The 17,207-nt window shown below is 40.2% G+C and overlaps 1 protein-coding gene across 3 annotated transcripts in view; it reads right to left on the reverse strand.

Moving 5' to 3' along the window:
- Nucleotides 1–17,207, reverse strand: part of TOX (thymocyte selection associated high mobility group box) — a 297,279-nt gene that overhangs the window by 114,128 nt on the left and 165,944 nt on the right. For all 3 annotated transcript variants that reach the window (XM_081816028.1, XM_081816027.1, XM_006739522.3), the window contains one exon: nucleotides 16,495–16,737. In XM_081816028.1, coding sequence (XP_081672154.1) covers nucleotides 16,495–16,737 — 243 coding nt within the window. The remainder of the gene's footprint in view (nucleotides 1–16,494; nucleotides 16,738–17,207) is intronic.

The raw sequence follows: 17,207 nt of genomic DNA on the forward strand, positions 1-17,207 counted from the left end.
GGCCTCACTTTCAGAACTGTATTGGTTTGAATGATAAATTATATGGTAATCCTACATAGGGTAGGTGCCCGATACAGTCTAATTATTCTAAGACTCAAAGCCTACGTATAGGAATGCACCACAAAGAGGAAAACTTGGGGTTCGATTCTGATTCCATGAAGCTCCAAGGTAAGAATCATCTGATAAAAAATACAACCAAAAAGCAAAGACACTTAGTACTGCCGAAATTTGAGCTTTGTCTACAAATAGGAAACGGAATGCAGAATGACAAGTTGCAGGTATTTGAAAACCTTTGTGCCTCAAACATCTCGTTATATTAGGAAAATATGCATTTTTGGTATTGTTATTCTGTGATTTTTCCACTGACATATGAAGTTGCAAAACATGTAAGAAGGAGGGATTTCCAAATTACATAGTAAGCGCTCGAGTTGTTCTCACCTCTGTATTTCTATACTACGCAGAAGTAGGGAGGGTTTGAAATGAAACTCCCTGATAACTGTCAACAGAATTACTGTCTTCAACACTCCTTCAACATTCTCAAGGTGAAGGACCCATAACCAGGTTTACTCCTTGTCAAAACATTTGTTTGCTCTCACGTGGACATATCCCTCATTACTTTCTCATCTCATATACTTTATGCCTGAGTGGCATCTTCTTCACAACTGGGACCAAGAAAGAGCCTGTTGGGCAAGATTCTTCCTTCCCAGGCAGAGTGTAGCCCTATACTCACGGAGGTGCTTATCCAATAAACTGCAATAAGGAGCATCCACTATTTTATGCATCATAAAGTTGTCATCAAGGTGCCTTAGGAAACCCTTCTGTGATCCACGATTCCGAGTAACGTGCACTTGTCTTCCAACTGATATTCGATATTTTCTCCTTAGTAACATATTTTTCTCAACATTTGAATAGATGGCCCAGGGAGACTTAATTCCTAATTTCTTCTTTTCCTCACCTCCGCAGGAAGCTGTGTATTGTAGTCATTTCCTTTCTGTGTATTTTGCTTGTGTTTCTTTGGAACACTGTCACCTTTTTCCATTTTGTATCATAGGATCATTACAGAATAATGTGAGGACATGTGGGGCATGGTAGCGCCCCTCCCTTTCTTGCTGTAAAGCCCGTTACTGGCAAGAAGCATCCTCCAGACTTCACTATGGCGGTCCCTCATCCACGGTCACTGCCATGTCCCTCAGCCCAGTTGTGTCTCTTCCACCCTTCATGCCAAAGCTCTCAATGGCAACTTAAACCAGAACTTAAGATTCACCCAAACTCTACATTTAGAAATCATGCTTTTAAGCCTCAGAGAATTAGAATTTGTTTTAATTTAAAAAGGTCAAAATTTTAAATGACTACTGATAAGAAAGCGTTCCTTTGCAAGTTATATCAGTTACATACAGTATAAAGAACTCATTGTTTTATAAAACCTCACAGGAGTAAGGAAATTCCAGTATTAAGGTGCATCCAGGAGAAACAGGCACTTATCACCTGTTTATAATGTATTGTATGTGAGAACCTATGATTGCCTTACTTGTACTCTCTGATTTAGTCCCACGGGAAGAAACACAACATACCAACCAGCACCTCCATTTCACAAAGGGGGAAAGAACTGAAGTACCCTGTGTCGGGTCCTGCAGCTAAGAAGTGCCCATCTTGGTAACCACTGCAGGATAATGGGAACTTTGGACCCAATGAGGTCATGTTTGCCCCCAGGCAGCCCTGATTTCAATATTCTTTCCATTGTGCCAATAAAATGCATAATCTTTTCAATTACCTTGTGCTCTAAGGAGCAGCATTTTGTTGTACCATGATTAAAGCTATAAACATGGTATATACCCTAATCACCTAATGCCGAGGTGCCATTTTAATTGTGCATTGACTATTCCAAATAGGCAAAGATAATGTGTTCCTTTCCCATTGCTGTGAAGATTGGCTGTACTGTGCATAAAAGCACTTTGGTCCGTTTAACTACCCTAGTAGTTGGATCCATCCTAGATTCAACCCTGTTTGGGAGATCCTACACAGGCAGCTGAATTAGCTCAGATTACGAATCATTATGAACATCTCACTAAGTGCTGACACGTTCAAACCGTGCAGCTGCTCCTCTGAGATAACTAAGCATGGACAGTAATATGCATACAGGGTAACTTCCCAGCTGGTTTCTGGCCCCACAAGAGGATCTCCATAGCACTGCTTTCAGGGCCTGGGACATTCTGTAGGCTGGGTGGGGAGGAGGCCACTGACGGCGAGAGCTTTGAAATTTACACTCTGGCTCCATCCTCCTTCATGGGCCAATGCTGTCCCTTGCACACTGGGTATATCGGGGAGGCCCTGGGCTCATGGGGGGATCTGAGCACACTGCTCATTTGGGACTTGGCCTGTCAAGATGCTTTTGTAACTCTGGCTACAGTAATTTATCCTTAACGGACAGGAATGAAGAAAGCTTGGTCGAAGTTTATTCACAATTATCTATTTCTTTGGCTTTTATCAATCCTCTGTCATACGGAATATTCAAATTTTTATGAAGAGACAAGTTGATATGAACACGTCAGAAAAAAAGAGTAGGAATTTAATAAAGAGAAGGAACCGTTTCTAGCTAATTTCAGATCTGCTATCTTTGGCAAGCTGCCCAGAATTTTTCCTCCTTTTATTTATAAAATAATTTAAATATCTTTGTACTTTTAGAAGTAAATTTTGTATACTAACGAAGGGGAGGAACGAATATCTTGAGGTTGGCTGATAACGAACTTGTAGCAAATGGCAGATCGCCCGACTCCTGGTCACGAGGCAGAACTGCACGAATCCTAGTCTATTAGCATAGCGTGCTGCTACCTGAGGAGGCAACACCGTTTTCCTTGCAGAAGAGTTTAAACTTTAAATTATTGGATTTTCAACAAATAGCTAACATTTTTCATTAGTCAGAATTCTAATTTATTCAACGTGATGACTAGAGAACGTACTTAGACTATTAGGTGCGAGCAATGTCCACCTTGTGTCTCACTTAATCCCCACAACCACATGGTGATGTAAATATTATTGTTGTCATCCCATTTTTTTTTTTTTTTCCTTTTACGGTGAAGGAAACGGAGAGTCTGAGAGGTCAAGTGATTTGTCAAAGTCACCCAGTCAGAACAGCAAGGCTATCCTTTTTCCCCTGGACTATATGATCTCTCTTTTCCTCTACCCACTCTCTCAGATTATTATTATTTCAGCAATGTAAAAATAGAGTGAGTTTATTTTCTTAAAAATAAAAGAGGGCAGAATGGCGAATGTTATCTGGGCTGGCACGGCTAGGGTCAACAGTGATGGCTCATCGGGGTTTAGGAGAACACGCTCCATAGGGGGAGGGAGAGGACAAAATGCTCAACTAAGGCTTTCAGTGCAAAGTTACTGAGCCCCTGACTTACCAGAAATGCAGAGGTGACAATCCCTTAGCCTGCCCACCTTACTACCTGCCACCTGTGTACCTGTGTGCCCTACCTCTGTGTCCTCAGTCCTTCCGGGTAAAATAAGGATTACACCACCCTTTCCTGGTATGATTGTGGGGACTATGGAGGAAACTGTAAAACACCTTGCCTGGGACCTGGCATTAGTTGGGGTTCAGTAAATGTTGGCATAGTAGTTCTTAGAATGTCACATAGAACATGGATGCCAGTGACTAGAAGTGGAAACACAGACAGCATAAGGAAACCCCAGACAAGCAACTGGGACTTCAAAGAAGGCAGATCATGGAACTTAGCTGACATGAGGCACGCTGTCTGCCTGGTATGGCTCGAGGGCTTCAGACGCATAGACCCATTCAGTCATCACCACCAGATGAGAGTGAAGCAGAGAGAGATGAAGTCACTTGCTCAGAGTCACATGCAGCCAGTGAGGGGCCAGGCAGGGTCAAGTCCAGGCCGCCTCACCCCAGAACCCGCCAGTGGACCAAGCACTCATACCACTTCCCAAGACTGCAAAGCCATTAGTCAGGTTCTGCAGGGGACCACCGCACTCCCTGGACAATTTATGGAAGGTACCGCCGTTGAGAGTTTGATCTTCCATTGTCTCCAATTTTCCATGTGTGTCATATAGGTGGCCCTCATCCTCCCAAGTGAACTGTCAGCTCCTGGATTCTAACAGTCACTCCACATAACACCTACAGATCCGAGGCACAACGAAGACACTCCACACAAGTGTGATGAGTGGGGTGAGATGCGACAGCAAGGCACAGCTTCGGAAAATGCAGTGTCTGCTGTTTGCTGGGAAACACAGGCTCATCTCATGTGCTGCTATCCTTAGAAATGAGGCTGCTTTGGGGAAAAGCAGTAACAATCCATAAAAAAGAACACATCCCAAGTAACAGTACTGTTAATGGAAGGTCCCACTTTGTATCTGCCCAGTGGGGGAATGGCCTTCACAGGCCACTGATCCCCTCACGGTGGGTGAGAGTCCCAAATGCCCAAACACACTCAACATATGAATGTGTAACTCTATAGATTTCTGGAAGGAGCCAGAGACATCCATAAATACAGATGCAAATAGCACACTTTTACTCCGTGTGGGAATAATAGTTACATGGTTGGGCCTGACTCTTCTCCTCCTGTTAATCGTTCAAGCACTATGAGATATGCGTAACCTCACAATGGGAAGAAAGTGTTGTAACATGTTAACGTTTTGTTTGTCTTTTCATAGTCTTCCTAATTTAACGTTTTTGGCAATAATCTTTATGAATCTACTGTCTAAAGAAGCAAAGAAGGACTTATTTTTCATTCAGTGCATTTTCAAGTTTCACAATGTATGAAGTATGGTCCTGGCTCCATTTGGTAAGCCATTATTTATGTCTGCTGGCTGGCAGAGAGTGTGATTAAATATGCAATGCATACGAAAATATGAAAAGTTTTAACAGTGTAATGTGTTTTGGGGGTTGAGTAATTTTTCATTAAAGACAATCAAGATTTTGATTTAAAAAAGCAAAACGTAAATGCTAAAGAATAATAATACTTTTCAAATGTGACAAATTTTGACAAAGTTCCATGCCTATCAAAAATAGAATTGCTATCTTGAATTACAAAAAGGAGTTAAATCCTCCCTCTGTTAAATGGTACTTAGATTTCTCTGGGGGATTTGTACATTCCATTAAATTCAAAGATGTTCAACTATCAATTTTGTTATTATATATTAATCAGAATGCTAAATATATTCATTAGGTGAAGGAAAAAAAAAGATCTGTTCTCTGGGTGATTATGGCATTTGTGATATTTTAAATGGTCCAAAAAAGGGAAGTAGAATCTCATATTTTAATGACTGTACCAAATGGTCAAAGATCCTGTAGCACCTTATACCTTTCCTCCAAAGGAGTGTGTCTTGCTTCCGACAAAGTATATAAACGGCTAATATAGAAAGACAATTATTATGTCTCTATAGGTAATGCTTGTTCACATTAGAGAACTCGGAACTTTCAAACTGGAAAAAAACTGAAATGGGAAAAAAACCAAAACCTGCTCTTAAAATTTTCCCGTATGCTCTAGATAAGAATAGTTAATGAATAATGAAGGAAGTGGAGTCTTGAAATGAGACTGGTTCATTGTTCTCCTGGAAAGCATTTTAGACTCATTCTCCTCTGACTCCATGACTAAATGGGTTTATAATGCAACATTTTAATGTTAATAATCTACTTGCACAAATCAAGCACATGGCAAGTCAAAGACTGAATCATTTTGTAATGATAATAAAAAAAAATCTCACTGGTCATAGGGGCCAATCTTTAATAGACATTAATTGTTCACATTGCTTCTTCTGCCTCCAAGATTCTGGGGACTAGGCAGAATCATATTTCTTTAGAAGTCTTGTAATTTTACTGATAATTTTTCTCCATAAAAATAGCTCTACTCAGAAAATAAAAGTATTCACCTAAAAAGGAAGCTCAACTAACACACTGTAACTGATTGTCAAATATATCAATTGGATAGTGGTACAGGCTAGGAATAGTTAGTAGTAAATTGATTCAAGTATTAAGAGTATGAGATTGGATGCGAATTTAGAGTTCAAATTCATTTAGCTATATTGAAAGTATTATAGTGGGCTAGAACATTTAGACCCATGACACAGAACATCAAACTTTTTTTTTTTTTTTTTAGATTTTTATTTATTTATTTGAGAGAGAATGAGAGACAGAGAGCACGAGAGGGAGGAGGGTCAGAGGGAGAAGCAGACTCCCCACTGAGCGGGGAGCCCGATGCGGGGCTTAATCCCGGGACTCCAGGATCATGACCCGAGCCGAAGGCAGTCGCTCAACCAACTGAGCCACCCAGGCACCCGAACATCAAACTTTTTTAAAAAACTGGAATAGTTGTATCATTTTAGAAGACTAAACAATGGCTTAGAAGTGTCAGCATAAAAAAGCAATAATGATCCTGTACCTACCTGTCGGGGAAAAATTTGTCCCAGTGGGGACAAATGAGTTCATTCATTTGATCAGAAAGAGTTACCAAGGTCTTACTAAGTGCGGTGCACTGCTTATAATATTGTTATCAATAATTTCTATGGAAATAATGAAACTAAGTAAGCTCGCAAGGTATCTAGGTCCTCTTATCTGTAGAGAGCTCGCCCAGTGGAGCAAGAGGGAACAAGAAATCTTCCTCTCTGTGGGGGAGGGCACGTCCTGAGCATTGTTGGCGAAAGGCAAGGGAAGGAAAGAGAGGGCAAGAAGGACATGTGTCAAGTGCTCAGTTTAGGGCCTGATTTATAGTGAGAACTTCAGATATGAAGCATTATCGCTACGATTTAGGGTGTGGGACTGAGGATGGAATGTTTGCTGGACCCAAAATGAGGAGAAGAAGCCAATAATGAGAAAGGGCAGGAGGGCGGCACCCTGGGATGGAGCCCTCAGCTACATGATTCCTACAGACAGGCCCCACTGGCTGTTTATCCTCCCCATTCCCACCTGTCTTTCATCCGGGTTCTGTGCTGCTTTTCCCAAGCTTCCCCCCTCAACACTTTAGGGAACATTTTATTAACAATTTGCAGGGGATAGCCAGTGGCCAAAACCTCATGCCAGGGTCCGGGGAGTCTTACTCATGGTTCTACTTAGCATTTGTTTCTCTGAGGACACTTCTATGAGTGAGCCAAAAATTAAATATGTCAGCAATCAGTGATGCTATTCAAGAGCCTATCCTAAAAACATCCATGTGGGGGCAGAGAATTATTTGAAAAATTGAGAAATTAATCTGTAACTTTGGGCCCTGTCCAGAGCTATGCCTTCCATTGTGGTCAGCACATGCCTGAAGATCCCCAATTTTTTTTTTTTTAAGGAAGTTAATTCAATTTTAAAGTTGAAAAATATGACCTTTGAGGAAAGGCTACAGGAATCGGGGTTGTTGGGGCCAAGTACAACACAACTGTACACCCGACTTCATAAATGTCAACTACTTGAAATCAGCTGTGCTCCAAGCCTTAAGACGTCTGAAGCGGACAAAGTAGACAAAAATTGTAGTAAGAGATTTTCATTTAACTTTAATAAGGAACTTCCTGGAAGGAATCTAAATCTCTTACTGCAATTTGACTTAATGTTACAAGGTTAATTAAATACAAACAGGCTACCAAGGAAAATTGTGGAATTTTGGCTCTTAGGTAGAAAACCACATATCTGAAATGGTTTAGGTTTACTCCTGCCTGGAATTAAGAGGCTGGATTGAATAACTCTCAGAGTTTGTGTATTATATAACTGGTTTTATAGCTTTTTAACTTCTTCTGTGCATGGGTGAGGCACACATCCATATGAACTCCAGGGCTGGAGAAAAAGTACAACAAGCCCTATACACAAAGTCGATCTTGAGTTTCCTTACTTGGCAGAAGAAAGTAAAAGTGTTATTTTTAAATTGGCTCCTTTCCTGCACACTATTAAGGAGAACTCCAGTTTGGAATAATATTTTATTGTAGCACTAAAAGATAGTCCCAAATCATTAACATACTGAGTCCATTGAACTCCTTATCAATATCACATTCAAAGTAGCCTGTTCTGAGCAAAGAAAGGGCTGAAGTAGAGCTTAACAACTAACCACAAACAACACTTATTTTTGGCCTTATTAGGAATTTGACATTAAAAAAAAAAAAAACCCAAACCACACATTTTTATTATATATGGTCAAAAATAAGAACAAAACCAGCCCATTTCTTCACAGCATTAAAGTGGTTGAATACATTGTTCTCATGTGCTGCAACATTCAAAAAAGGGTAATTTGTGGGGAAGAAAAAAAACCCAACCAAAACCAGGCTGTAATTGCAAAAACATTTCGTGAATTGTGGCATAATGCTAAATAATTATTCTTAGTCTTTTTTCTTCTGTCAAAATGGGCAAAATCATTTCTTTCTATTGCTTTTCATCCCGTTTTTTAAAGAAAGAAACAAACCACGGTGACTTCCATTCCATTTTAAACTAATGCTTCTATTATTTCATATCTAAATGGGGCTGACATCATCAGCTCCTTCGTGTCCTGAAAGATATTTAGCTCTGGACCACTGTTACATACTTGATGCATTACATGAAATAAAATATCTCAAGATTTCAAAAATATTTATTTTAAGAACAGCAATCAAATTGCCTGTAATCACATTTTCTGCTTGGCTTTGAAAGCTACATTATTCAATATGCCAGTGGTCCTTTCCATAATGGCAACATATTAGAAATTCATGTTGCTCAAATACATCTGACTTCCTTGATGTACCGTACTCCCTCTAGACCCAGAGGAACACCCCTGCTTCAGTTCGTGTGTCCTGCCCAGAACCTTCTGAAGTGAATGCTTGTCAAAACAGCTGTACAGTGGTCTCCGAATGCAAAGTGTGGCATGACTGAATGCCGAAAATGACAATAAATCTGAGTACATACATGATGCTTGCTTTTGTTGCCTGGAAAAATAAGGCATTTGGGAAATCACACGCCCTCCTGCCCCCCATTTCCTTGCCTTTTAACATCTTTTTTCCATTTTCAACTCCAGAACTGGAAATTTGAAGCATTCAAAGAAATTGAAATCTCCTTTGTTGCTTTTTTTTTTAATTGTAAATTTTCTATAATGTGTCATTAGGAACCACACTCCACAAAAAGCTCAGGTCTTAAATGACTCCTTTCTGTGAGGCCATTCTAAAACTTTGCATGGTTTTTCTTTGTATGAAAGAGCTTCTGTTGACTGCACAAAGAACAAGCAATGGCCACATATAGGCCAGGCAGTGAGGCTTGGATGACTTTATACAAGGTTGCATTTTCCCTTCTACCCATCCATAATTAAACCCAGCAGTGAATGTGCCAGAGTAGAGAGAAAAAGAAGAGGCTCTTGATTTCAGTTTTTGTAGGAACCAAAGGATTTTGCTTAAACTGTGCATACTTAGTACAGATATTTTCTTATTCTACCTTTCTCCCAAAATAGTTCTGTCGTTTCTTTTTAACAACATGAAAACACCGTCTGGTCTCATCAAGCAACATCACTTTCTTCTTAAGGGCAGAACATTTTCCACTCAAAGAAACGTTCTGTTCAATAGATTCAAATATCTTAATAACCGATTAGGCCCGGGGTGGGGGAGGGGGGACAGGTAAAACACTAGAAAGCCAAAGTGACGGTAGAAAAAATTACTAAGTGACCAAAGTGAAAAGTTGGGTGAGTCTTGAGTCTGGATCACAGTTGTGTGGTCAACAGAGTATGAATCATAGGAAAATGCTAGCCCTGGCCTGGGTCTTAGAGATCAACTAGTTCTGTGGTTTTCCATCTTCTCGGGGGACAGAATCCGTTGTGCAGGGGAACTTTTATAGGAAATGTGAACAAGTGAGACGAATAACAGCAACACCACTGTGGCTGACTCCTGCTTTCCTCTGGCTCCAACGAGCTTAATTTGGACCCTCCGGATCTAACCCAATCCTGCTGGTTACAGATGGGGTGCAGTAAATTGCCCATGCTTAACAAGCTTATCCAAAGCAGGCCCTGGCCTTTCAAACTCTTGTTCCAGTGCTCTTGTAACCAGATTCCACTCTCTGAGAAGCTCAGGCTCATCAGTTATGCACTATCAAAGTAACTCAAGAGAATTTTGAGAAAAATGGAACTCTTGTAATATTGGGTCATGAATAGCTGTTTAACTTGGACCTAGAGAATCAGAACTAATTGGCTCTTGTTCAACAGTATATACTAATAGAAATTCTACCCTGTTTTATAGGCCGGGCTTAGAAAACAGGGACTTTAAGAAAATGGAACTTTTTTTAAAGTGCCAGAAATCGAACTTCTTGTGGGCGTCCCAACTGATTACTGACATATAAAATGGCACCAGCAAGAATATACAAAAAGGAAATGTTGGAAACTTGGGGAGGAAGAAATTTCACCCTAAGTGTGCTTCACTCTCCATATAGGTTTATGACAAATTTCAGAAAGCAATCTAGATACTCTACCCTGGCGACCTTTTTTTTTTTTTTTTTAAATATTTTATTTTTTTATTTGATAGAGAGAGAGGGAGAGAGCACAAGCAGGGGGAACAGCAGAGGGAGAGGGAGAAGCAGGCTCCCGCTGAGCAGGGAGCCCGATGCGGGACTCGATCCCAGGACCCCGGAATCATGACCTGAGCAGAAGGCAGACGCTTAACCGACTGAGCCACCCAGGCGCCCCCTGGCAACCTTTTTATCAGAAAGGGATTCCCACTGAATATATCTAGCACGTACTGTGCGACAGGCACTACTTTACAGATACTAACTTCTTTAATATTCACATTACAGGATTAAATATCTTATTATACCCATTTTATAGATAAGCAAACTGACGCACAGAAAGGTTATGTAAGTTGCTCAGTGTCACACAGCTGGTAAATGGCAGTGGCAGGATTGGAATTGAGGTGGTCTGGCTCCAAGATGTTGGTTTAAATGATAATGGTATACAAGGACACTCAGTAAAAGGTAAAGCCTTTTTTTGGTGAATAGGATTTTGTTGTCTTTTTTTTTTTTCCTACAGATGTGAAGAAGACTAAGGATCAAAGTATAAATAACTCTTTGGGAAAATCCCTCTCATGCATTTTAACTCCTCCAAAAGAGTCAAGAAAAAGCTTGCCTTTTTCATTTTTTAAAAGATTGATTTATTTATTTTTAAGGTTTTATTTATTTATTTATTTTAGAGAGAGAGTTTATTTATTTTAGAGAGAGAGAGAGCAGGGGGAGGTGCAGAGAGAGAGGGACAAGCCGACTTCATGCTGAATGCAAAGCCTGATGTGGGACTCGATCCCATGACCCTGAGATCATGACCTGGGCCAAAATCAAGAGTTGAACACCTAACTGACCAAGCCACCCAGGCGCCCTTATTTATTTATTTATTTATTCATTTATTTATTTTAGAGAGAGAGTGAGAGAGAAAGAGCGTGAGTGTGTGGGGAGCGGCAGAGGGAGAGGGAGATGGAGAGAGAGTATCAAGTAGATTCCCCGCTGAGCCGGGAGCAGACTCAGCCTAGATTTTATGACCCATGAGATCATGACCTCAGCCGAAACCAAGAATTGGATGCTTAACTGACTGAGCAACCCAGGCACCCCACTTTTCCCATTCATTTAACGAACTTACATAACGCTTCCTAAGCGTTTCTAAGCAATTCTTTAATATTTATTTAACACCATGACTTAAGGACTATTTTTATCCTTGCTTTTCAGATAAGAAAGTTGGGGTATTTATGGGTTGAGCCACTGAGCAAGTCACTTAATAACTCTGAACCTCCATTTTCCAATTGTGAAATTGGGATAATAATACTCATTCAGAGATTGATTTCTAATTATGAACTAATTTTTTATGTCTAATATATTAGACATTCGTAGGAAATGCTTATAATCAGTAATATTGTATCACTTATGTTGCCCACTGGGGATAAGAACAAGCAGATATAAGAAACTTTATCTTTAAAATGAAATATCTGGGGTGCCTGGGTGGCTCAGTTGTTAAGTGTCTGCCTCCGGCTCAGGTCATGATCCCAGGGTCCTGGGATCGAGCCCCGCATCGAGCCCCACATCGGGCTCCCTGCTCAGCAGGAGGCCCGCTTCTCCCTCTCCCACTCCCCCTGCTTGTGTTCGCTCTCTCACTGTGTCTCTCTCTGTCAAATAAATAAATAAAATCTTAAAAAAAAAACAAAAAAAAAATGACAACGATCTCTAAAATATATATAATACTTAAATGAGAACTAAAATATTTCCACCCCGTTGATTCATTCAAATTCTAAAATTCCGTCATGTGAAGATACTAACACCAAGATGAGAGCACCACACTAACACAAAGACTCAGCTTTAATAACATTGAAAAGCTTTTGGAAAATACAATCGGAGATAGTTGGTCCTATACATAAATCTGCCTAGGGTGGTTTATACTCATAGGATTATAAAAGTTGCAGCAAATTTATTATTTAGAATCTACAAGTGTTAGCTTTTATTATTGTAGGTGACCTTGAAAGAAGGGCTTGGAAAGAGCACTGTATTTCTAGGCGAGCTGCGCTTACATCTGGATTTCTGTAGTCATCACTTCCTTGTCTATATGAGCGTTGATGATCTATGTTGTGTTCTCTTCACAAACATATTTCAACAATTGGCAAACTGACCGAGAGTTCGGTTGTTAAACTTTGAGATCATATTGGGCACGATCAAAGTTTTTAGGGAAGAGTTTTAATCTGTTTTTACAAAGAAATGTGAAGAAAATATTCTACAGTCTTAAAGTTCCTTTCAAAGCGAAGAACCCTTGAGTGCTTTTGAAATGTAAAATATGGCTGTAAGAAGGGTTGTTCATCTTTAGATCCATTTGTATCTGGGAATGATGTGAAAACAGCTCAGTAGCCCATCTTTCTGTTCTCACTGTCACCGCCCTGTGTATCTCCCCAACACCTCTTGCTGAGTTATGACAACTGGCTGCTCAGACTTTCCATAACTCCAGTTTCTTACCACCGCTATCCATCCAGGAAGATGCCAGAAGGATTCTCCTCTGATACTGCTTTCATAATGCTTTTGCCTCGAGTGAAAACAGCCAGCGGTTTCTTTGAATCCATCATATCAAGCCCCTAGTCCTTTCATTGGTTTTTGAAGCCTTTGGTCAAATCTTCCAACTTAAAATAACCAACCTGCTTTGCAAATGCTCTCCAATATGCCTTTTCTTTCCCTCTCTGTTTGTCCAAATCAAGACCATCTTTCAGGCCCTGCCTCCAGCCCTACGTTTTCCACTAGGTTTTATAGACTACCCAAACCAGATTACTCTACCAACTTTCAAGTAGGAATTCCTACTGGGTTCATTGGTCAGTAAAACTGAGTTTAGCATTTCTCCTGGTCTCTAATTGCTTCATATCTTACTCTAATTGTTTCATACCTATTTATGTTTTCTCTGTGGTTTATAAGCTTCTGAAGGACAGTGACTACATCTTATCAGTCATTTGAGCACTTTCAAACATTTAGATCACAGTAAATAAAATGTACACACTGCCCTCTTTAATACCCATCACAAGGCTAACCCATCCTCTCACCCCCCTCCCCTCTTGAACCCTCAGTTTGTTTTTCAGAGTCCATCGTCTCTCATGGTTTGTCTCCCCCTCCGATTTCCCCCCCTTCATTCTTCCCCTCCTGCTATCTTCTTCTTCTCTCTTTTTATTTTTTAACATATATTGTATTATTTGTTTCAGAGGTACAGATCTGTGATTCTGCACGGAGCACTGGGTGTTATACACAAACAATGAATCATGGAACACTACATAAAAAACTAATGATGTAATGTATGGTGATTAACATAACAATAAAAAAATTTAAAAAATAAATAAAAAATGTACACGCTGATGAATGGCATTCTAGACACACACTTCAAAAGAAGAATTGAAGAGGCTCCTTGTTTCTCAAAGGAATTAGTAGACTCCTATGAAGTCAGCCCTGCCAACCCAACTTTATTAGATTTCTATTGCAACTTTACAGTATATCAAACTCTGGCTCCTAGACTCCAGCCAGAGATCCCAGCCTTGAAAGAGGATTCTTACAATAAATTTAATCTCTGAAATTACTTTCTCCAAGACCACATTGGCTTAAAAAATGGGTTTAATATAGATTTAATGTTGGAATCAACATTAACTAGACCTATGCTGTCCAATCTAGCAGCCACTAGGAACATGTAGCTACCTTCAATGTAAAATAATTCAAATATAATAAAATAAAAATTAGTTCTTCAGTCACTCCAGCCACATTTAAAGTGCTCAATAGCCAATGAATTGGACGGCATGGCTAACAGAAAAGCCATTATCACAGAAAGTTCTATTGGACTGCGCTAAAGCCCATCCAAAGCCTCACCAAGAATTGGATTATTTGTTGGAGTAACTTTTTACATAACAGCATAAAATGGTAGGGACAGTACTGGGAGTAGGCAAAGTGGATGTCCACCTCAGAATGTGGTCTGGGAGGTATGGGGAAGGCTCACCATCCTACAAAATATCCTGCTAGATGCACCTTGCCAAGAACCAGAATGGCAAATTAGAGCTTCACCGCTTAGCGTAGGCCAAACAGGGCCCCTCTGCTTTGCACAGTGTTAAAAATTCCAAAGGAAATACCACATTGAAGGGAAAATACCTAAAGTCCAGTTTTTGACATTGGGTTGGGTGGGGAAAGCACAAAGAAATCTGGATGAGGAGAAGCTCCGGATAGGGCAAGAGGAGAGCACAGTGGAGGAAGGACCTAGAAAGTGGTGCATTTCATGCTGTGACTAGGTCCAGTTCTGAGTATGCCATTTGAGGATGGAGTAACTGCCATTTTGGCAACTCTGGGGAAATCCTCGAGGCATATATATTGAAGTTGCACACAATGTATGTATGCACATATACACTGAAGAAGCATCTCTTAACGAGTGAGTGGTATATCGAGACGGTCCTCAGAATGCTAAGAAGGCAAATTATATAAAGGAGAAAAGAGTTTTGAGACTTGAATTACAGAACTGAATATCTCATTATCCCTTCTCTGGCCCTGCTCCATTCACACTATGAGAAAGCTTAGAGGACAACTTGGTAGTGTATACAGTGTATGTGTTCTTCTTCACCTTCTTAGCAAACAGGTGGTGCTTATAAAGGCGTCACCTGGATGCCTCATTGACTCCGGAACTGGGTCTGAAGGCCTAGCCCCAAAGAGGAATAGACACGTGACTTTTCAAGGTGACTACTTTGAAGTACAGCATGATTCAGATTTATGAATTTAGCCTATTCATTTAAAATTCCATGTCCTATTTTATGAAGCCATAGTTCGTATTCTTAGGGCAAATCTATACAGGTAGAATAAAAAATCAAGGCAATAGTTTTCTGCCACCGTGAGTGCTGTGAATGAGTTCTCTCTTGGCCACTGAGCTAGCTGCCAATTCTTAGGGGAATCTGGACACTGTCATGGCATGAGGCTCTGGGTTTCATTCTCGAAAAGTGACTTTAGGGTTTCTTTTGACCCTCCCTCCCCAACCCCCACCCTTCACATTCATGATTAATAGGAAAACCTTCTTGTGAAGCCACTCAAGTTAGAGATACGTGCCCAAATGATTTTGATTAGTGATAATGTGAATGCTGCCTAGCAGAAGCCATATAAGATGAGCAAGTTAATCAATTTGTTCATCGTGAGCACAACAGCACTGTTCAGTGACTTACCAAAATGACAATTGAGTTACATGTACTGTTAAGTGATTGAACAACGGAAACCAAAGAGTGCTAATTAAAAGTCACTGTTAACCTCAGGGAGAGTTTGATGACAAGGTAAAGAGTTCTGTCCTTGGCCATATACTGCTGAAACTATTTTTCACTACTTGAGATATAGACAGAGAAATGACTAAGGTTTTAGATGACACACGAACCAGAAGGAAAGATTTCATGATAAGTCAATGTTTCTCAAACACGGGATGCTTGCTAAAAATACAGATCCCTGGACTTCTGGGTAGAGGGCTGGAAATTTAATGTTTGCTGGTTTTTCTGGATGATACACATTCCCACTAACTTTGAGAAGTACAGAACACTTGAAGATTCATGGGGACAATGGATCCAATAGATTGAAACACTTTAATGGAGATAAATTTTGGTCACTAGAATTGTACCTCCAAAATACAAATGAAGATGTTTTCTTACCTTCCTATCCTGTAATCTGTGGAAAATGGGGGAGAAATCCGGTGAACAGCAGTTCCTATTCAGAAGATGTGAGGGTCTTGCTTGTGGCCCCTTTAAAGATAACTTTTTATCTGAAAGCTGGTAAGACAGTTCAACTTTATGACAGGGCCTTCAGTGTCAAATAGGGTTTAGAACTTTGGGTTAGACGTATGAGTGATCAAACAGGTAATTAATTGATTTTGCCTTGAAGTCAACAGAAGACGGAAAATTACTTTAGGAACGTATGGCGAATGTTTTCCCTAGCTAAAAACTTATGCTTAGTTTCTGAATCCTGTGTTACTACAATGTAAAGCTTCTCCCATGAAAGTCGACCTTACCCTCACTATGTCCCTCGCTCCCCACCACAAATCAGTAACAGATTCTTACCACAGAAATGGAGTTAGTAAGTAGTGCTCCATCCTGTCCCAGCAAATTGGAGACGGTGATTTCAGGTAGGTCCATGTTTTGTGGATGAAATGGTAGCAGGCCATTATGGTTCATTGGGTGACACAGAGAGTGGTAACCAGGTTCGACTTCATTCACGTGCACCAGTGAGTGGTCAGGGAGAGAAGGAGGGGTGATTGGTGGAATGTTGAAGTCTTCACTTTCCAGGCTTGGACCAGGGTAAGACTGAAAAGACAAGGGATATTGTTGCAAATTATCATTCCCCTTCTTCTTCATCACCGTGAACAAATACACACGACCCCTTCAGATGTGATTACAAGCAGCCTTATGGATTTGGCAAACACATTTCAAACATGCAGATTACCCTGCTGTCATTTCACTAATATGCACGGAAGAAAATTCCCTCAAAGGCATATCCACTCCTTGTATAAAGAGTACTTCCATTAGGCAGTTTTATTTTTCCAAGAAACTGAACTCAAACAGATTTCAAAGGTCCCATTAAAATTTTCCAGAGTTTTAATCTAGCTGAATACCTTTTTCATGGGAATTGTGGGGAAAGAAGGCAATTTATAAAATTAATGTTTAATCAAACATGTTTCATAGGACTCCCTACTGCTCAGATCATGAGACATAATAAAATGAATTCCAGAAGTTCTGGGGGCAATTGCTTTTGAGTTTTGAAAAGTTGCATGCTC

This window comes from Leptonychotes weddellii, chromosome 4, assembly GCF_054177405.1.
Source record: "Leptonychotes weddellii isolate Sample4059 chromosome 4, ASM5417740v2, whole genome shotgun sequence".
Taxonomy (NCBI): Eukaryota; Metazoa; Chordata; class Mammalia; order Carnivora; family Phocidae; genus Leptonychotes; species Leptonychotes weddellii.